This window comes from Rhineura floridana, chromosome 3 (genome assembly GCF_030035675.1).
Source record: "Rhineura floridana isolate rRhiFlo1 chromosome 3, rRhiFlo1.hap2, whole genome shotgun sequence".
In the NCBI taxonomy this organism is placed as follows: Eukaryota; Metazoa; Chordata; class Lepidosauria; order Squamata; family Rhineuridae; genus Rhineura; species Rhineura floridana.
Genome location: NC_084482.1, coordinates 138529778 through 138548067, shown reverse-complemented (window position 1 = coordinate 138548067; position 18290 = coordinate 138529778). Strand labels below are relative to the sequence as shown.

The following is an 18290-nucleotide window of genomic DNA, read 5'->3' as shown; positions in this document are numbered from 1 at the left end:
TGTTCTGGCTTACTGGTACTGTGGGTTAGCCCCCAAATTCTGGGCCCATAACCCTAAATGTTAGCGTGTATTTATGAGGTCTATAGCCAAGTACCAGTAATGTAGAGTAAATGCCAGTCACACACAGAAGCACTTCAAGTAAGAAGGACTTTTATTGGCAAGTAGCACCAACAGGTCCTATTAGTAGAGTTCAAACACTCACTAGCACAAGTCACCAACAAAGTTTCCAGCATACCGCTCCACATCAACACCTTTGTCTCCTTTTACACCCCCACACAGGCTGCTCTCTAGCTCTCGGCTTTATGGGCTAAAGTGTGAAGAGCTAATCTCCCGCAGCTGTGTCTGTAACGTGCCAAGGTTAATCACTCAGCCTTCCCGTTAACTCATTCCTCTCCTGTTTTCCTGGAGGATCTAAAACATTTACTCACTGGTAACATGCCCAAGGTTCCAGAGCAGAGGAACACAAACCAAAACAACAGGTTCTCCAATAACCTATCTGCAAGAAGTGGGAAACAGCAAAAGAATTTCTGACGCAAGCCCTCAAGTGGGCAGAAGGCTTATGAAATAGTACCACAGATGGGAATCCACAATGTTGGACAAATGGATCAAGAATTGAATTTCAATCCTTACCTCCAGGCAGGTTCCTGATAGCTTCACTCCCCCAAAGTCAGGAGAAAGGAACAACGTCTGCAGCAATAGAACATGTGTTCCACGTAGCAACAATAGAACAGGTACCATCAGAACAGAGATTCTCAAGCGTCATTTCACTGCTCTTCATTATTCCAAAACCAGACAACACTTGGAGGTCTGTATTGGATTTGAAATACTTAAACAAATTTATAATGTATTACAAATGCAGAATGGAAATGTTGAACTCTGTTAGTTGCTCCAACCTCAGGCTTCCATGGCTTCCATAGACTTGACAGAAGCATACTTGCATGTGCCCATACACCCAGAGCACCACCAGTTTCTGCATTTCTCTTATGCGGATCAACACTTCTGGTACAAGGCAATGCTGTTCAGGATAGCATCAGCCCAGGAGTCTTCATGAAGATAATGGTGACACTAGTAGCACATCTGTGCGAAGAAGGGATACATCTGTATCCCTATCTCAGTGGCATATTAATCTGGTCACCTTCACTCAAGGAGGCTTATCAAGACCTGAACATTACTCTGTCAACCTTGAATGGCTACGCATTCCTGATAAACCTAGCAAAGAGCCACATACAGCTTTCCCAGTTCATTCAATACTTAGGGTGATAGTTCCTTTCTTGGTATCTATTGAGTCCCCTATTGATGGAATGGGTAGAGAACATCAGAGCAGCAGCGCCCAGTCTGGTGAGCAAATCATCAGAAGATGTAATGCTCCCAGCCAAAGTGTTAGGGATGCTTGTTTCAATGGTACAGCTTACACCATGGGCAAGATTTCACACAAGACCACTCTAGTGGATACTTACCATTCCAAGACCTTAGCTAGTACAATCTACACAGACACATACCCCTATCTCCCCCCCCGTACCCACCCTCAGGTGGTGGCTAAAAACTTGCAATCTGCACAGAGGCATGCCACTAAAAGATCCTGTTTGAGAAGTCATAATAACAGATTCCAGTCTCATGAGCTGGGCTGCCCACTGGAAGGGGGAACACAGTGCAAGGTAGCTGGGCCAAAACAGAAGCCAAAAAGAGCATAAACTGGCTAGAACTGAGAACAGTGAAGTTAGCACTACAACACTTTATGTCTTCTCTGAAACTGGATCATGTGACAGTTTGGACTGACAACACCATAACCAAGGCACCGATCAACCACCAAGGAGGTACAAGGTCACACTCCCTACGGGTGGAGGCAATCCTCTTGCTCTCCTGGGCACAGAGGAGCCTCAGTTTATTGATAGCAGAAAATGTTTGGAGGACTAAAAATGTGCAGGCAGATTAGTTAAGCCACAAGATTCTGATGCCCGGGGAGCAACAGCTCAACAGAACCATTTTCAAAAAACTACAGTGCCGCTTCAGAAGAAGTTGGTGGACCTATTCACATCCAAGAACAATACTGGATAAAGAGATTTTACATAAGATTCCCATCCTCACTGGCAGAAAGCACAGATGTATTAAACTGCACATAGCCCAAGGGACTGCTATGCACATTCCCACCCACACCACTGCTGGCATGAGTATTCAAGAAGGTGCAGCAGGAAGGAGCATTTGTTCTGATAGCACCATTTTGGTCCAGGAGGACATGGAAAAAGTGGTCCATTCCCAAAGGTGAACCACCCTGTTTTATGGAAAATACTTTAATCCTGATAAACAACACTAAAGACCAATATATTCTTTATGATGACTATAACAAATGTGTGTTTGTGAATACGTGTTTCATATAGGAATATTCACTGAATAACAATGAGCTGATGGCTGTATGAGAATTAGCAAAGAAATGTGATTGGCTGCAGCTTCTTATTGGGTATATATTTCATTGCAAAATCCAAGTTTGCCTCATGTAATAAGACGGCCTACAAAAGTATCTTTTTAATGTAAATCAATGTATTGAATATAGTAAAATCACTGGAAAGAGTTTTTGAATCTACTTGATAAAAGCAAAATAAACTGTATTGGATGGAATAACAGACAAGTTATACTGCCATGCTGGGTTTATTGTGTTACTAGAAAAATATTTGACTTGTGACCCTCCCCCCCCTTTTAAAAAAAATATTATGGATAACATCTGTTTTTTGTTTATCCTCTCTCTCTCTCTCTCTCTCTCTCTCTCTCTCTCTCTCTCTCTCTCTCTCTCTCTCTCTCTCTAGGTATTTCAGGAATTGTGAGATCGTCCAGTCTCATTCAGAGTGCTAAAACAACCCTAACAGCTGGTAAGAGCATATGGTGTTATGTTTTCCTGATGAACCTTATGCTTGAGGAAGATATATATGCAACACTTATTCTCTTATAGAAAGTAATAATAATGATTTTGCAGAACTAAGGGATGGAAACGAGAGAGCCTGCTGATTGAGGTGCCCTAAGCACCAGCACCTTAGTTGGGCTCAGAAGATGTTCAGACAGATGCTGTGTACAGAGCACTCTGCAAGAAATTCTTGTCTGCCATTGAGAGCATCCATTTGAATCACCTGGCGAGCTTCATATTGCTGCCTTTGCTAACAAAGTTGTGTTGTGTGCTCTTGAGCTTCTGAGAAATATTTCTGCAATTGTTTGTGGAAATATTGACTGCCTGAGTTAGTGACTCACTAAACTGGGGCATTGCATAGTTAAAACAACTGTACTTTTAACAAGTACATGAATGAACAGCAAAGGACAATACTGAAATTCACAGACCTAATTTTTAATTGGTTTGGAAGCCTGTTTTGATCTGTTTTTTTCTGCTGTTTTATTCTATTTTAAAAACCCACTCTTGCAGGCCTCCTCCTGTTAAATTGGAACTAATTTATACTTTATTGTGGCAGGTGTGTTGGCTGCATGGGCACCAGTGCTATTTATGTCTCCAAACAGTTGGGGACAGATGGTGAATGTGCACTCTAGTGTTAACATGGCAAGCATTTATGCCACTGTAAACTCTGAACTGCCCCTTATTTTAAGTAGCTGGTTGAAACTGGTTAATGAGATTCATCTTTTTTCATGCGTTACTCCTGTGTAGTGGGTAAGCATATTGAATGGGAGCTCGGGTGAGTGTGTTGTCTGTGGAGTGGGGGCTGCATTCATTATCCAGAACACAATGATAGCAAAGGTGGGGGCAGAAGGAACAGTGTGACATTTGGGACAGGGCTAAATACATGGCCCTGAGCCTCTGTTCAACACTCTTACCATCTACTTATGTGAAACACACAAAGAAGGCTTCTCTGGAGACATAGGAAACTGCCTTATACCGAATCAGACAACTGGTCCATCTAGCTCTAGTATTTCCTACACTGACTCTCAGTGGCTCTCCAGGGTTTCAGGCAGGGAGTCTTACCTGTCTGAAGATACCAAGGATTGAACTTGGGGCAGACACTCTACTGAGTCACGGCCCTTCCCGTGTAATGTAAGGACAGAGCTACACATCGTAAGAACAATAGGGATGGCTACCAAAACATACTGTCCTGTGTTGATTTCCTTCATCTCACTCACAAATGTGTAGTATGACTTTCTTCTTCTTCTGACACCATAAGATAGGGCCATTTCTCTTCTAGTGCCAGTAATTTTTTATTATTTATTTCAATTATGAATTGCTTCTTATAAAGCATCTTGAAGCAATTTCAGAATACGATAAAACATATCTGAAACAATTGCATGCATAAGAACAATTATAAGAAAAAATCAAATCCAATACAGATTCCACTGAGTTAAAAAATCTCCACTTAGAAGGTTTGTTGAAAGAGGAAAGTATTCAACAGGAGCCTGAAAGACAATGGAAATGGTGCTTGTCTGATATGTAATGGGAAGGGATTCCAAAAGATAGGTGCCATCACACTAAAGGCCTTGTTCTGATATTGTGCAGAATGGACCTCATGATAAGAAGGTATTTTGCAGGATGCCCTGTCCTGCAGAGTGCAGTGATCAGTCAGGTATATAAGGGATGAGAGCATATTTTGGGTTCTGGTCCCAAGTACTACACCAGTACCAGAACCTTGACCTTATCCAGGTATCTAATTAGCAGCAAGCACAATTATTTCAGCAGCATTGTAATATGGCAATATTTTGCCCCAGGTAAGCTGTCAAGCTGCTGCATTTTGCACTACTTGCAGCTTCTGGATCAGCTTCGAGGCCAGCCCCGCATAGAACTCATTGCAATAATCCAATCTGGAGGTAGCCAGTGCATGGACTACAGTTGTCAGGCTATCCTGCTTCAGAAACAGCTGTGGCTGTCTCACCAGCTAAAACTAGTAAAAGGCACTCCTAGCCACAGAGATCACCTGGGCCCCTAGCGATAGAGATGGCTCTAAGAGCATCCCTAGACTATGGACTTGTTCTTCCAGAGGGAGTACAACCCAAGCTGAAGCAGGCAGTTAACCATTGGAAACCATTCAGCACACTGCTTCTGTCTTGCTGGGATTCAGAGTTAGTTTGTTGGCCCTCATCCAGCTTATGACTGAGTCTAGGCACTGGTGTAGGGTTCCTTTCCTGAGTCAGATGTTACAGAAAACTGGAGCTGGGTGTCATCAGCATACTGATGACACCTTGTCGCAGATCTAATGACTGCTCCCAATAGCTTCATGTAAATGTTAAATATCATTGGGGGACAGACTGGAGAAATGAAAAATACAATGTCACTGGGCTGTGAGGTAAATTGTGTTGCATATTATGGAAGGAGTAGGGGAAATAGCCCGTTCTTTTATTTTATTCTATTTTTATTCAAATTATTTATATACTGTCAAGTCATGTAAAATATGGTGATGTACAACAATTTATACAAATGTAATAAAACACAAAACATATAAAACAATACAAAATAATCATTGAAATGACTGACTCATCTTCAGAACATTTAAACTGAATAGGCCTGCTGGCATAAAAAAGGTCTTCTGGCCACTGCCTGTCCCTCCCCACAGTCAGTGAGAGAGCCTGTCTTGTTGAAACCCCTTCACGATTTACTCCCCTTAGGCACATACCACCTGCAGTCCACTTGCTCAGTTATAATCACAGACACTCAGCCAGTTCATTAATAAACAGCCACACAACCGCAGACCCATTATAGCCAATTGACACAAAAAGGACATCTCTTAACAATTTACACTATCCAGCTAAATATAATATGATTTTTCCTCCCAGGCATATTTCACCTGGGGTATTAAAAAAAATGACAACATAGGTATAATGTGTAGTTCTGCCTTGAAAAGAGCTCCTTATGTCACAGTGTGCAATATGTTCAGTTTTGGGATTTTTAGTTTGATTAACAGACACTGGTTTATTCTCGCCACTTCTCCCGCATGCCTGTGCTGTTCATTAAATGTGTAGGAAACTCACCTGAAGAAGTTACATTAGTTACCATTGTTGACTTAGCTGTAAAGTGAGAAAGGAGTGAGTGGGCTTGCTTTGTCCTTCTTGTCTCTTTTGTATAATATGAATAATGTGAAGATTGTGGGTGGTATTCAACTACACAATAGTACCAGCACAAGGTTAGCACTTGGACAACAGGTCCACCCTGCGAAATCCCCAAATCTGCTCTGGAGGGTTGGGGGAAAACCCACAACAATATTAAGGGGCGTGCAGGTGCAGGAGACAGGGAGAGTATTTCATTGCGCAAGGATAAATCCTGATTGAAATGCACTGATGGAATGTACGCCTTAGCACTATGTTGAATATAATACAACCTCATGAAACTTTTGTTGCAGGCTTCTGGAAACTCTAGTTGAGTTGAGGCTTCATAAATACATGAGCTGTTTGCCACTAGAGGCCAGTTGCTAACACCTGCATGCTGGAGCATTAGCCATCTGTTTTAAAACTGTTTAATTGTTAGGAATCCCTATGCTTCTTGACTTTGAGCTCCTAACACACTAATTTACTAATAGATAAGTTTGTGGCTTCCCTGTGCAAGTGCATTGATGATAGCAGTGCAGCAGATGTCTTAAGAACATAAACACAATTAGGTTTGGTTGCTGTGTGTGGGTGTTTTTCATATATTCAGTTGTATCCAAAGATACCGGTTTAACCACTTAACCATCCTCCTCCTCTTACAACTGTAATTCTCCTAATGAATCTTAGAACTAGCACAGACTTGTGTGAGTATTATTTATTGTTGGTGTACTATCCACCCAGCTCCTACGCCCTTTTTCCTCTTTCCCACGCAGACTTTATTCAAATTTTAATGGCAGGCTTGAGGCAGAATTTTAAAGCCAGACGTTGTTGCATTAGCAACTTGCATTTTCCTTTCATCTCCCTCTTTCCCTTCCCTCCCCTTCCCTGGCAGTCATTCTAAATATGGTTCATATCTAGGTAGGACTTGGTATATGTTGTCAACATTTACTGTTGCTCAGCTAGCATATAACAATCCAACAGTTACTTGTTTCAATATGAAGCCTGTATCTTTTAAAAACACTTTAACAAACGCTGAAACACAGGTAAAATAGCACTTGTTAAGTTCTGAAATATCGACAGACCATCTGTTGGATCCTAGATGGCAATCATTATGTAGCTGCTGTGTTCTGCTTGCAAACATTATTCGGTGAGGAGCACAACAAAGACTTTTAAACCGTCCAGCAGGATTTCCCTTCATCTTTTTCTGCCAATGTGGTTTTAAACTGGTTTGAGCCCTGTATTTTTGTTTACTGTCAGATGCCCTATTTAGCTTTTCAAGAAAAACGGCGTGTCTGTTTTCTTACATCTGTGGCAAGACTTCTGGTCTGGTTTCTATTAGAAGTGGCACCATCCATTGATTTATTTTTCCTCTTGGCCTTACAGTCTTTTGGAACTTAAAGCTTTGAAAAGGTTGTATTTTTAGCTGCTTTGAAGGACTGTTGCATGGGTTGTTCCTTTTAGATAGCTAGATAGATAGATAGATAGATACGCACATACACAGAATAATTGCATTTGGCAACCTTATGTGAATTAAAATAATGTTTTGTTATATTTGTAGTAATGATCTAGTCATGCTTAGCTTTTTGCCAAGGCATTCATTGCTATTACATTCCAGTAGATACACCTTCTAGATATTCCTGGGGATGGAAGGGTAACCCCCCTCCAGATTCTGATTTTTATTTGTAGAAATAATGGGATGGGGGGATCCCCTCCCAAGCACTAAAGGCGCATTGGTAATTCACAGCGACAAGGTTCAGAAGCCATCTAGCCTTGCCTGCATTTCCTCTCCTTGGCTCTGTAGTAGCTTTGATTTGACCTCTCCCTTCCTCTGTAAGAAGTCAGTGCAGCTTCAGGAGTGGAGGTACTTCAGAATTGCTTACTTGGAGACATTTAGGATGGGGGTGGCTCCAGCACCCCATTTTGTTTTTAAAGATTGAGCCTGCCCTCTCCACTCTGTAAGCTATCAAACAGCATTGGTGGTTCTTTGAAGATGGATTTTCTCATAGCCTCATACATCATGCAAACGCCGTGGACCAAGAAGCCATAGAGACCAAGGCAACCCACCGAGCCTAAAGAGAGCATTTGGCACAATACAATATTGAGATTTTGATAAAATATAAGTTTTTGTAAGGTAAAACTACAGTACATAAAATATATACTGTTTTCATGTTGTTTGTTTCCCGGAGGATAAAAGTTCTAAAAAGGGTGTTTGTATGAATGTTCCCTATGCATTGGTGGGGGCAAAAGAAGGTTACCCCCATAGCCACACATCTCACAGCTGTTGCATGTTAAATTGTGTTGTGAAGTGGCCCTATGTTCAAAGAGTGTTTCCTCTTGAAGGGGGATCCTGGTTTGACCCCAGGTGTAGATGTCCTGAATACATAAGAACACTTCACATGCTGGCTGAATGCACAGCTGCCATGGGGCATGGCCAGAGGGGGCATCAGCAGCAAGGGGTGTGTGGACTGGAAGCAATCCTGTTGCCCTATAAATGTATGAGTAGTGTTTGTATGAATTTCTTTTGATGGCAGCCCCCTTTTTCTTCCTGAGGGGAAAGACCTCAGAGTATTAGTATCACTGCTCAACTTTATTCAGGCCAGCAATGTTAGGTTTTTTTTTTTAAGTATCAGTTTCTACAACAAAAACATGTGGCACCAAGGCAGCTTTTTTCTGCTAGTTGATGCAAAATTCAGATTCTTTCACCGGCTGTGCCACTGGTTCTCAAAGCGAAGTGTGCTGTCTCCACAGCTGTGGGGCACAATGTATCTGGAGGGAGCATGATGTTCTGCTCAGGGGAAAGAAGCTGCTGCCATAGACCAAGCAAAAACCTCAACATTGTATTCAGAAACCATTTAATCAGAGATACACAATGCCCAACGACTGTGCATTTTTGTTTTATATAGAAAGAGTATAGCTCCTTGGAATACTTCAGTAGGGCATAGGGTTGCCAGGTTCATGGCCTGAGGCTGATCCTGTATCTTTAGGAGAAGAGAAAGTCAGCCAAGTGCAGGTGGTCTTGCAACACTGTAATGGGAAAAATCACAAGGTGGAATTCTCTCTTCCCCCTGCACAACTTTTAAAGATACAGAAGACCTCTGGGAGGCCGGTCAGGATGTCTCAGGAACAAGTTGTAAGTAGGTGTAAGCCAGGGAAGGTGGACCTTGGACCCAGGGACCAAATGTGGCTGTCCAGGCCTCTCTGCCTGGCCCTTGGAGCTCTCCCCAGGCCACTCCCCTCACTGGCCTTGCTTCGCAACCCCAGATGCTTTTGCCTGGCTGGAATGTGGCCTTGGACTCTGATGATGCCTCTTGCTTGTCTGGACAGAGAGGGGTGTGAGTATATGGAAACAAGCCTACTGTAGAAAGGTAAAACATCCATTGCTTTGCCCTCTTTTGCCTCTGGCCCTGAACACCCCTGGAACGTGGCCCAGAAGGGAATGCAGTCTGCAGGCTGAAAAAGGTTCCCTACTCCTGGGGTAAACCAAGACATCCTGGACATTTTATAAGTTGGACTAAAGCCTTCTGTAACTTAATGCTGTTTTGAGGTTTTGTCCCGTGCTTTAATCTGTCTTGTGCTTTGGTGCTGCCACTACTTCTGCTCCTGCAGGAGACAGGTACATTTCCCTCCCAGTAGCAGAGGCCTACTAGTTGTAAGCCATGGAAATTACAGAGAGGCATTCTCTCTCTCTCTCTCTGTCTCTCTGTCTCTCAGACACACTCACGAGAATTTTCAATGTACTAAAAACAATAATAGAGCAATATAAAGCTAGTAGCAAAGCATCAGAGAGCAGAGAGGGCAACGGTAAATCTTCCTCCTCCTTAGCTGCCCCATTCTAGTTCTCTTCTACATGCTAGGGTTGGATCGGTGTTACACTCCACAAATTCTTAAACACGCTGCAGTGGGCTGCATAAATAAATCTGTATGGGAAGGTTGTGTGTTAGTTGCTGAAGATGTGGTTGTTGATTGATTTACAGGGTTCAAAAAGTAAAATAAGTTTAGAAGGGGACTAATTATAAAAGCTTTGAGCAACGCTAGGCTGCATTCAGACTGCTGCATAGAAAGAACAATAAACTTAGACCTCCTCCCTCCCTATTCTAGACTGATAGCTATGACTAGAAAATTCCATGAGATTGGGATAGACACATCAGCAGTGGCATCTGCAACAAAATGTTGCAGCATACAGTGCTCCTGCTCAGGATTCTAGCAAGTAAGCAAGTTATGCCTTGTTCCAGGATGTTCCAGTTCTTTCTTTTCCCCCACTTCATCCCCATTCTGTTTTTCCTCAAAAGTCTATCAGTATCTCATGCCCACTGAGTATGCTCAGTCTTTATTTGGCTGTTTTGGGGTTCCCCTCTGAATATTTTTTTCCTTGAGTATTTCCTGCAAACCTTGGGGTTCTCCCTGCTTATTCTTTTTGTGTGTGTGTGTTGCTGTTTTATCTATATATAAGGATCCACACTCAGAGAATTAGAAAATAGGATTTAAGCATGGAATTGACCTTTGCTATCTCACATGCAACAGAACAACAACATTGCTACTAACAATGTGTAGTCAAGTTTTGGTAGGTGGCTACAACATGTAAAAAACATATTGTACAAAGTGCATCATAGTGGGTGCTATCCAAAGGGAATGCTCCTTTGCTGACAGAAGAGCTCCTCCTGAGCAGATTTGGGGGAGGGTGTGGAGAGTGCAGGGGAAGAGGAATAGCCAGAATGGTCTCCCTCCCCATTCTGCTGCTGGATCCCTTTAATCAGTGGAGGACACCCATTGGATGCTACACGTTATCTGTTAATATACACTATTGAAACACTTCATGGCTCTTGTTTTAAACAACAGGAATACTTGCATTATTTTCAAAAGTCCAGTCAGAGAATACTGTTGGCTAAATAGAAGAAAAATCCACAAGGATGTGAATCAGTCAGTGGTATATCATCCTGTCTTTTTCAATTGACATAGATCAATATATGTGAAACACTGGTGCTCCAAGAATTTATATAGTCTCCATGATTTTTATGAGAACGGAGATGTAGTGCCTGATGAGATCATATAAGACAGGCTTGGAGTTACACCATTTCCATGGCTTAATTGGGGGCAGATGCGAGCCTTCTTAGTGAAACCAGTTGTTAGAGAATGCACATTTGTAGGTTTGACTGGATTTGAAAGACTGTTATTAGATTATACCTCAAATGCAAAGGGGCTTGTCTAAAATATTTACAAATTACTATTTAAAATAGAGTTTGGAACTTCACGAGGGAGCTGGACCAATTTTGGAATGTGACTATTCAAATAGATGAAGCATCCTGGTCTAGTCCAAGCCTCCTTTTAAGGGTATGTCTGCCAATACCAGAGAACTGTATGTAAAGATCATCCATAAGTGGCACCTTAAACCTCATAATATCTCTTTGATCAACACTAGATTGTCCTCACTTTGCTGGAGAGGATGCTATCTTATTGGTTCAAATATGCACATGTGGTGGGAGTGTGGAACTAGTATTCAGAGAAACTGGAGTAATTACAAAACAAATATAGAATCATAGAATAATAAGAGTTGGAAGGGCCCTATAAGGCCATCACGTCTAACCCCCTGCTCAATGCAGGAATCTAGCTAAAAGCATGCCCAACAGGTAGCTGTCCAGCTGCCTCTTGAATGCCTCCAGTGGTGAGAGTTCACCACGTCTCTCGGCAGTTGGTTACATTGTCATACTGCTTTCACTGTTGGAAGTTTTTCCTGATTTTCAGCTAAAATCTGGCTTCCTGTAAATTGAGCCTATTATTCCATGGCCTGCACTCTGGGATGATCGAGAAGAGTTCCTGGCCCTCCTCTGTGTGACAGCCTTTCTAGTACTTGAAGAGGGCTAGCATATCTCCCCTCAGTCATCAAGGCTAAACATGCCCAGTTCTTTCAGTCTCTCTTCATAAGGCTTTGTTTCCAGTTCCTTAATCATCCTTATTGCCCTCTTTTGAGCCTGTTTCAGTTTGTCTGCATCCTTCTTAAAAGTGCAGTATCCAGAACTGGACACAGTACTCAAGATGAGGCCTAACCAGTGGCGAATAGAGGGGAACTAGTACTTCACATGATTTGGGAACTATACTTCTGTTAATGCAGCCTAAAATAGCATTTGCCTTTTTTGTAGCCAAATTTACTGTTGGCTCATATTCAGCTTGTAATCAGTAACAATTCCAAGATCCTTCTCGCATTTAGTACTACTGAGTGAGATACCCCCATCTTATAACTGTGCATTTGGTTTCTTTTTCCTAGATGTAGAACTTTGCACTTATCCCTGTTAAATTCCATTCTGTTGTTTTCAGCCCAATGCTCCAGCCTATCAAGATCACTTTGAATTTTGTTTCTGTCTTCCAGTGTATTAGCTATCCCTCCCAATTTTGTATCATCTGCAAATTCGATAAGCATTCCCTGCACCTCAGTCTTGCTTTCCTCACAATTTGCATTGCTGATTTTTTAAAATAATATGGTGTTATCCTAAATAAAGAACTAGTAAGCCACTTGTTATTTGCAGCAAGGGCTGTTGATTGCCAAATATTGAAGTTCTGTCAATGTTACTACATTGGAATCTTGGTAACAAAAACTCTGGCAAGTAGTACTTCTGAACAAAACGAATGCACAAAAGAAGAACAAGATACTTTAGTTAGAATTTGGTGGGACCTTATTGATTATGCCAATAGTAAAGATAAAGAAGGGCGCCTTTCCTGGACTATGCACATTTATAGACTTTGTTGTGAAGTAGATATTGCTTTCCCTTTTTGTAATTAAATATGAATGTAACAAATGCATGATCAAGAATTATATTTGAATAGGGTTATTTTCTGTTTATGTATGTATTTTAATTAAATTTTACCAAATGCAGTGTTGCTTGTTTTTAAAAGTCCAGTCAGAAAACACTAACAGCTAAGTAGAAGAAAAATCCACAAGGTTGTAAATCTTGAGATTTTTAAAATGTAGTGAAAAAATCGCATAGACCAGCAGCAGACAGATTCAGTGGCTGTTTTTATACATCCTTATTAATGAAAGATTGCTCGTAATCTCTCAGGGACACAGGGTGTCATGATGGTGTATTTCCTAAAGTTAGGAGATTCACCAGAAATGACCGATCTGTGTACGCAAGTCAATGCTAGTTTGATTCTATATATCTGAGGGGACATCTTCAAATTATTCCAAAATTTGGATATTTGTGGACATTGCACAATACACACAAATGTGGATAGAGGAACGGGGAGAGGTAGAAAACTTGTATATTTCCTTGATGGCAAGATGCCTTAAGTCATAGACAAATTAAAAGTGAGGGACGTTCCAAGCTTAGACTCTCCACAGGAAGCATGAACAATGTCAGTGCAAACCTCGTGCCTCCTTTCACTATTTTCTGTGTAAGGTTCCCATGCAGGCAGTCTTGCTTGCCACATTCATTGATTATGACCGCTTCTTGTTTGATAGACAGATTTAGACAAATATTCCTCTGTTTCATTCTGAGTGAAGAAAACATCCTGCATGCTTGCATGTAGCATACATTGTAAGGTGCACATGTCAACTATGAAACATGGCAGCTGTTTTTCCAGGCTGTATGGAAGTGTGAAACAGAAAGCAAAGGAAGCTATATCAGGCACAGATCTAGCTTGAAAAAACCAGGGATGGGGGTTGTTTCCATTTTCTCAGAGTGAAAATACCAGGAAGTTTTTAAAGTGACAAATATCAGAGCTAGAAGGAAGTACTTGCATGTATGGTGTTTAGTTACATAGCACCAGCAGACTTGCTGACTGAAATCTTGAAGATGGTCATCTTTGCTGAAAGATTACAAAAAAATCACCTACTTTGTAGAGTTTGAAATCAGGAGAGACATTTAAAGAGTTGGATTTAGAAATGAGCCTCTTTAGAAATGCATTGGGGACTAGCTAAAATGTTTAATTGACTGATATAATTGCAAGATTTTCTTGATTTAAGAATGGTTGTGTGTTTCATTGGGTAATATAGTATAAAATTCTAGTTACTGGAGCTGTTCTAAACTTCAGAAACATCTGGAGTGCTACTAAAGTTATCCCTTGCTTTTAAAATATTTAATCTTTTGTTAATGGAGAGCAATAACCAAGAGTATTCAAGAGAAAAAAATGAGCATAGTGGAGTCATGCAGAAATTATTATTCTGCTCTGTCATTTTTTTTAGATGGCTGACAAATTAAAGCATATGCTAAAAGTAATAAATAATAACAAGAAAATGATAACGCCAATAAATAAAAGATTATTTAAAACAGCAGCCAAAATTTAAAAGAGAAAAAACCCAGTAGGTTTTACCAAACTAAAACCTTACATGGAAAGTGTGCTGAAATGAGAGCCTTTAGCAGACGTCCAAATACTAAAACAGATTCCTGTAAATAGTAATCACTGTGATCTCTCAAATATGATTATGCTAACATGGCTCAAGTTATCTCCTTGGCACTTGAAAACTCTTGCATGCTTTCATAGCTAGGGAGAGGCAAGGACTTCTTGTCTCTCAATGTAAAGGGTTGAATTCTGGCCCACTAAAATTGTCTCATTTCTTTTTCTTCTAAAGGAATAAAAAAGTCAGTGATTTACAGCATGAAGAAGATGTACAAAATGTCAAAAGGATGGCTGAAAAAGACATGATGCTCATGGAACTGAACATTTTGAAAAATCGATTCAGCTTTGTAACTGAAGGTTATTTCAATTCTACCTGTTGCATCATCTTGCCTTGGAAAATTAAGAATATGCAGAAACATGTTTATGCTATTTATACCCAGACAGTGTTGCACAGAAGATAAACAGGAGAGCTTCACTTTTGGTTTGTTGATGAAGGGGATTCTCTCCCCCACCTTTTTTCTACCTTTCCAGAGTGACTGCTTCCTTGTGTGTTGTGTTATGTTACAGACCACCTTACGACCAGGAGCCCTGCATGATCAGGGTTTCCAATCGTGCAGAAGACTGTTATTTATTTTTGTAAAAATATTTATACATTACTATTCATAAAAAATATGCCAGAGCTGTTTGTGGCATATATGAATACACACTAAAACCATACAAAAATTTAAAACCAGAAGTCTTTAACTAACTACTGCAGAAAGATATCTTCTTATTTAGCTAAACATCCTTACAATCCCCCCTAGATCTTTCTGTTCAATGCAGGAAGTTCGTAGGGTGGCAATTCATGTGGTTCTGTGGCCCCTCCATGAATACAATTAACAAAGGTCCAAATAGGATTCTTTCAAAAATGTCTTCTTTTACCATTTTTTCTAGTCTCCTTTGATCATGCAGTTTGTGCTAACCGTTCTTTTGCAGGAGCAACTCATACTGTTGCATCTTTTAACTTCACCAAGAACTCATAAAGGTCTAGTTACACAGCTTAAGAAAACTGAATAGTATTGAACTGAATTATTTTACTCTCTGTCCTCTTGCTGTGTAGAGTTACATGTCAAGTAACTTTGCAAAAGGTCAGCCATCAATTTTTAAAGCATAGATGATGGTTGTATAATTCACGGCCAAATATCAGTGAGCGGGTCATATTTCAAAACAAGGTCAGGTTACAGTTGATCTTCTGGGTCCAATAATGTATGGGCGCTTAGCTATATAATTTAAGAGTTCTGCTGCACTGCCAGTTTAGAGTGCTTTTAATGTCAGCCTGTGGTTAAAATCAGGGAACAGTTTTCTTACTGGTATAGACTGTCCCCCCCGACTTGTGAACTTTAATTACTGAGGCACAAAGGAAGACAAACCAAAGAAAGGGGGTTCAGATAACAGCACTGATATTAAACCTCACTTATCTCCATGTGCTAAAAGCTGCTTTTTCAGATAAATTGCCTTTCACAGATGTCTACCATTCAAAGAGGTGTGTTTGGGCTTCATTGCAAGCGATAGTTCCATTTAAAGACAAGTAATATGAAGAATATGGAGAGATAGAACTAGGGAAATAAAAAAGACAGTTCTGTTAAAGATAATGCATGATAAATGGTCATATTAGTTCATGTTTGATTCGAAGGCTTACAGGTTAAAAAGTAATTTTAATTTGATTATAGTTACTGTCTCTCTCTTGGGCTCAAGGCAGGTAAGTATATGCAGATGTGATTTGCAGCCCTGTTGGCATGAGGGCTTGATAATAGTGATGCCCGCCCCCTGGATAATTTTAAGCTTTAAATTCTGGCAATAAATGCAGTAAAAAGCAACCACAAAAATAAGGCTTGTGTCATTTGAAAAAATAGTAAAATGGGGCTATGTGCATGTGCTATATGATGACAGTCTTTGCACATGAACTGAGCCAAGCTCGTGCTTAATGTGGGATGGTGAGTACAGTTTAGATGTTACTCATCCAACATGCAAGCATTTGGGAAAACCTTAGTATGTCAGCTAGAAGTGTGCATTGCATTTGGACAAATCCCAAGGTGAAGCAGGATGCCTTGGGAGTGGGTGCAGGAAACCTTTGGCTCTCCAGGTGTTGGTGAACTGCAACCCCCATCAACCCTGGACATTGAATATGCTTGCTAAGGCTGATGGGGAGTTGTAGTTCAGCAACATCTGAAAAGCCAAAGGTTCCCCAACCTGGCTTGGAGGAATTTGGGGCTTGCCCAAAGAAAAGTTCAATCGATACAAGGCTGCCCTAGTCAAAACGGAGACCCCAAAATCTCTTTGTGGCACTGCGGTGATCCAGACATCAAACTCTGCAGATAAGTGCATGTGAAAAGGGAAACTATCTCTAAGCTCACCATAAGGAAAATGCCAAAATTATGTGGTGCTGACAGGGACAGGGGGCAAAGTATCTCGCTTAAGAAAAATACCAGGATCAGGAGGGGAACCTCCTTTGTGGTTGAGTGTTTTAGCTTGTAATCATGGTAATGATTTTATCCAGAAAGTGAATCCCTTTTTAATTCTTTCCACAGAAAATCAACTTTAAAGGTGCCTAGTGTAAAAGCCCCTGAACCTATTTGTGTGCAATTTGACTGGTGCCTCCCTCATGCCTGCAAAATGCTAGAACTGTAACAACTGCCCTTGCAGGGAAACCACCGCGGTATCCCTCAGAATGATTGACATTGCCTATCAATTCCATCCCCGAATAAAAAGCTAGATGTTTCCTAAATAAATAATCAGAGTTTAAAAGTGTCCAGTATAAAAGGCTCTGGACCTATTTGGCTGTAATTTGGCAGGCTTTATCCACTTGGGAAGGGTTACTGTGTCTGCAAATGTCATCCATATCTGTCAAAAGAAAATAAGGTACCTATTTTTTTTATTTCCCAGTAGTGATTTGGGGTGGATGGAAAAAATGGGTCCTTGAAATCAGGTAGCCTACAAGGCGCTTTGGATCAAGGTGGGGCTGTTTCTTGAAGTGCTGAATTGGGATCTGAGATTGGAATTGCAATTGCAATTGCAATTGGAATCTTGTGGCCCGTTCACACCTGTTGTGCCAATGGTTGAGGAAAAGTTGCAGCTCTGGGTTAGGGCACATGGATGCAACATAATTATCTGTGTCATTTCCAGGTACACCTGGGAAAGACACCTGTTTGAAAATGCAGTAGAGCTGCTACCAGTCAGAGTATTTATTCTTTTTATTTATACAGAATTTTTTATCTCATCCTTCTAATGCCTATGCACAACTCAAGGGTGACTTAACCACCATTTAAAAATCACATCATAAACTACAACATAAAACAGACGTGGACAATATCAGTGAATTTAGGGAGTGTCTGTTAGTGATCCCCCATGGCTCATATGCACGGCTCATATGCACCAGAAGCCATGCTTTCAGTATTGTGGGCAAGATTCTGTGGAATTCCTCCCAGTTATGATTAGACAGGCCCCTTGCCTGTTGAACTTCAGGCACTTGACAAAGGCCCTTCTAGTTTAGTAGTCATTTTAAAGTAGTTTTATGTTTTATTATTAATTTTAATTGATTGTATATGTTGTGTACTTCTTCATTTTTATGCAAACTGCTTAGAAACATTGGTAAATAAATAGCTTAAAAATGTAAATGTACTGCCTTCAAGTCTTAAATAAATCAAAATAAAATATAAAATCATGATCTGATTTATACCAATGGTATAAGAGCTTCCTGTGTTCTGACAGTGAAGCCTGTTGTGTGAGTCAAGTGTGTACTTAACTATTCAGTTACCTATTGTAAAGGACAGGGCTGGTGAAAAGCTATCTAGCAATTGTATGCTAATAAAATGTTCCCATGTCTTATGCTAATGAAGGGCAATTTGAATCTAAAGGGTTAACGATCATGAAGAGAATTTCTTCTTGACCTCTTTCAGGAACTTGGCAGATTCCCTGAGAGCAAATCA

General features: G+C 40.7%; 1 protein-coding gene across 1 annotated transcript in view; it reads left to right on the top strand.

The window, feature by feature from the left end:
* TAMM41 (TAM41 mitochondrial translocator assembly and maintenance homolog) overlaps positions 1-18022 on the top strand; it is a 49732-nt gene extending 31710 nt beyond the window's left edge. The window contains exons 7-8 of the mRNA XM_061618091.1: positions 2799-2861; positions 14558-18022. Coding sequence (XP_061474075.1) covers positions 2799-2861; positions 14558-14631 — 137 coding nt within the window. The 3' untranslated portion in view covers positions 14632-18022. The remainder of the gene's footprint in view (positions 1-2798; positions 2862-14557) is intronic.
* The last annotated feature ends 268 nt before the right edge of the window (positions 18023-18290 follow it).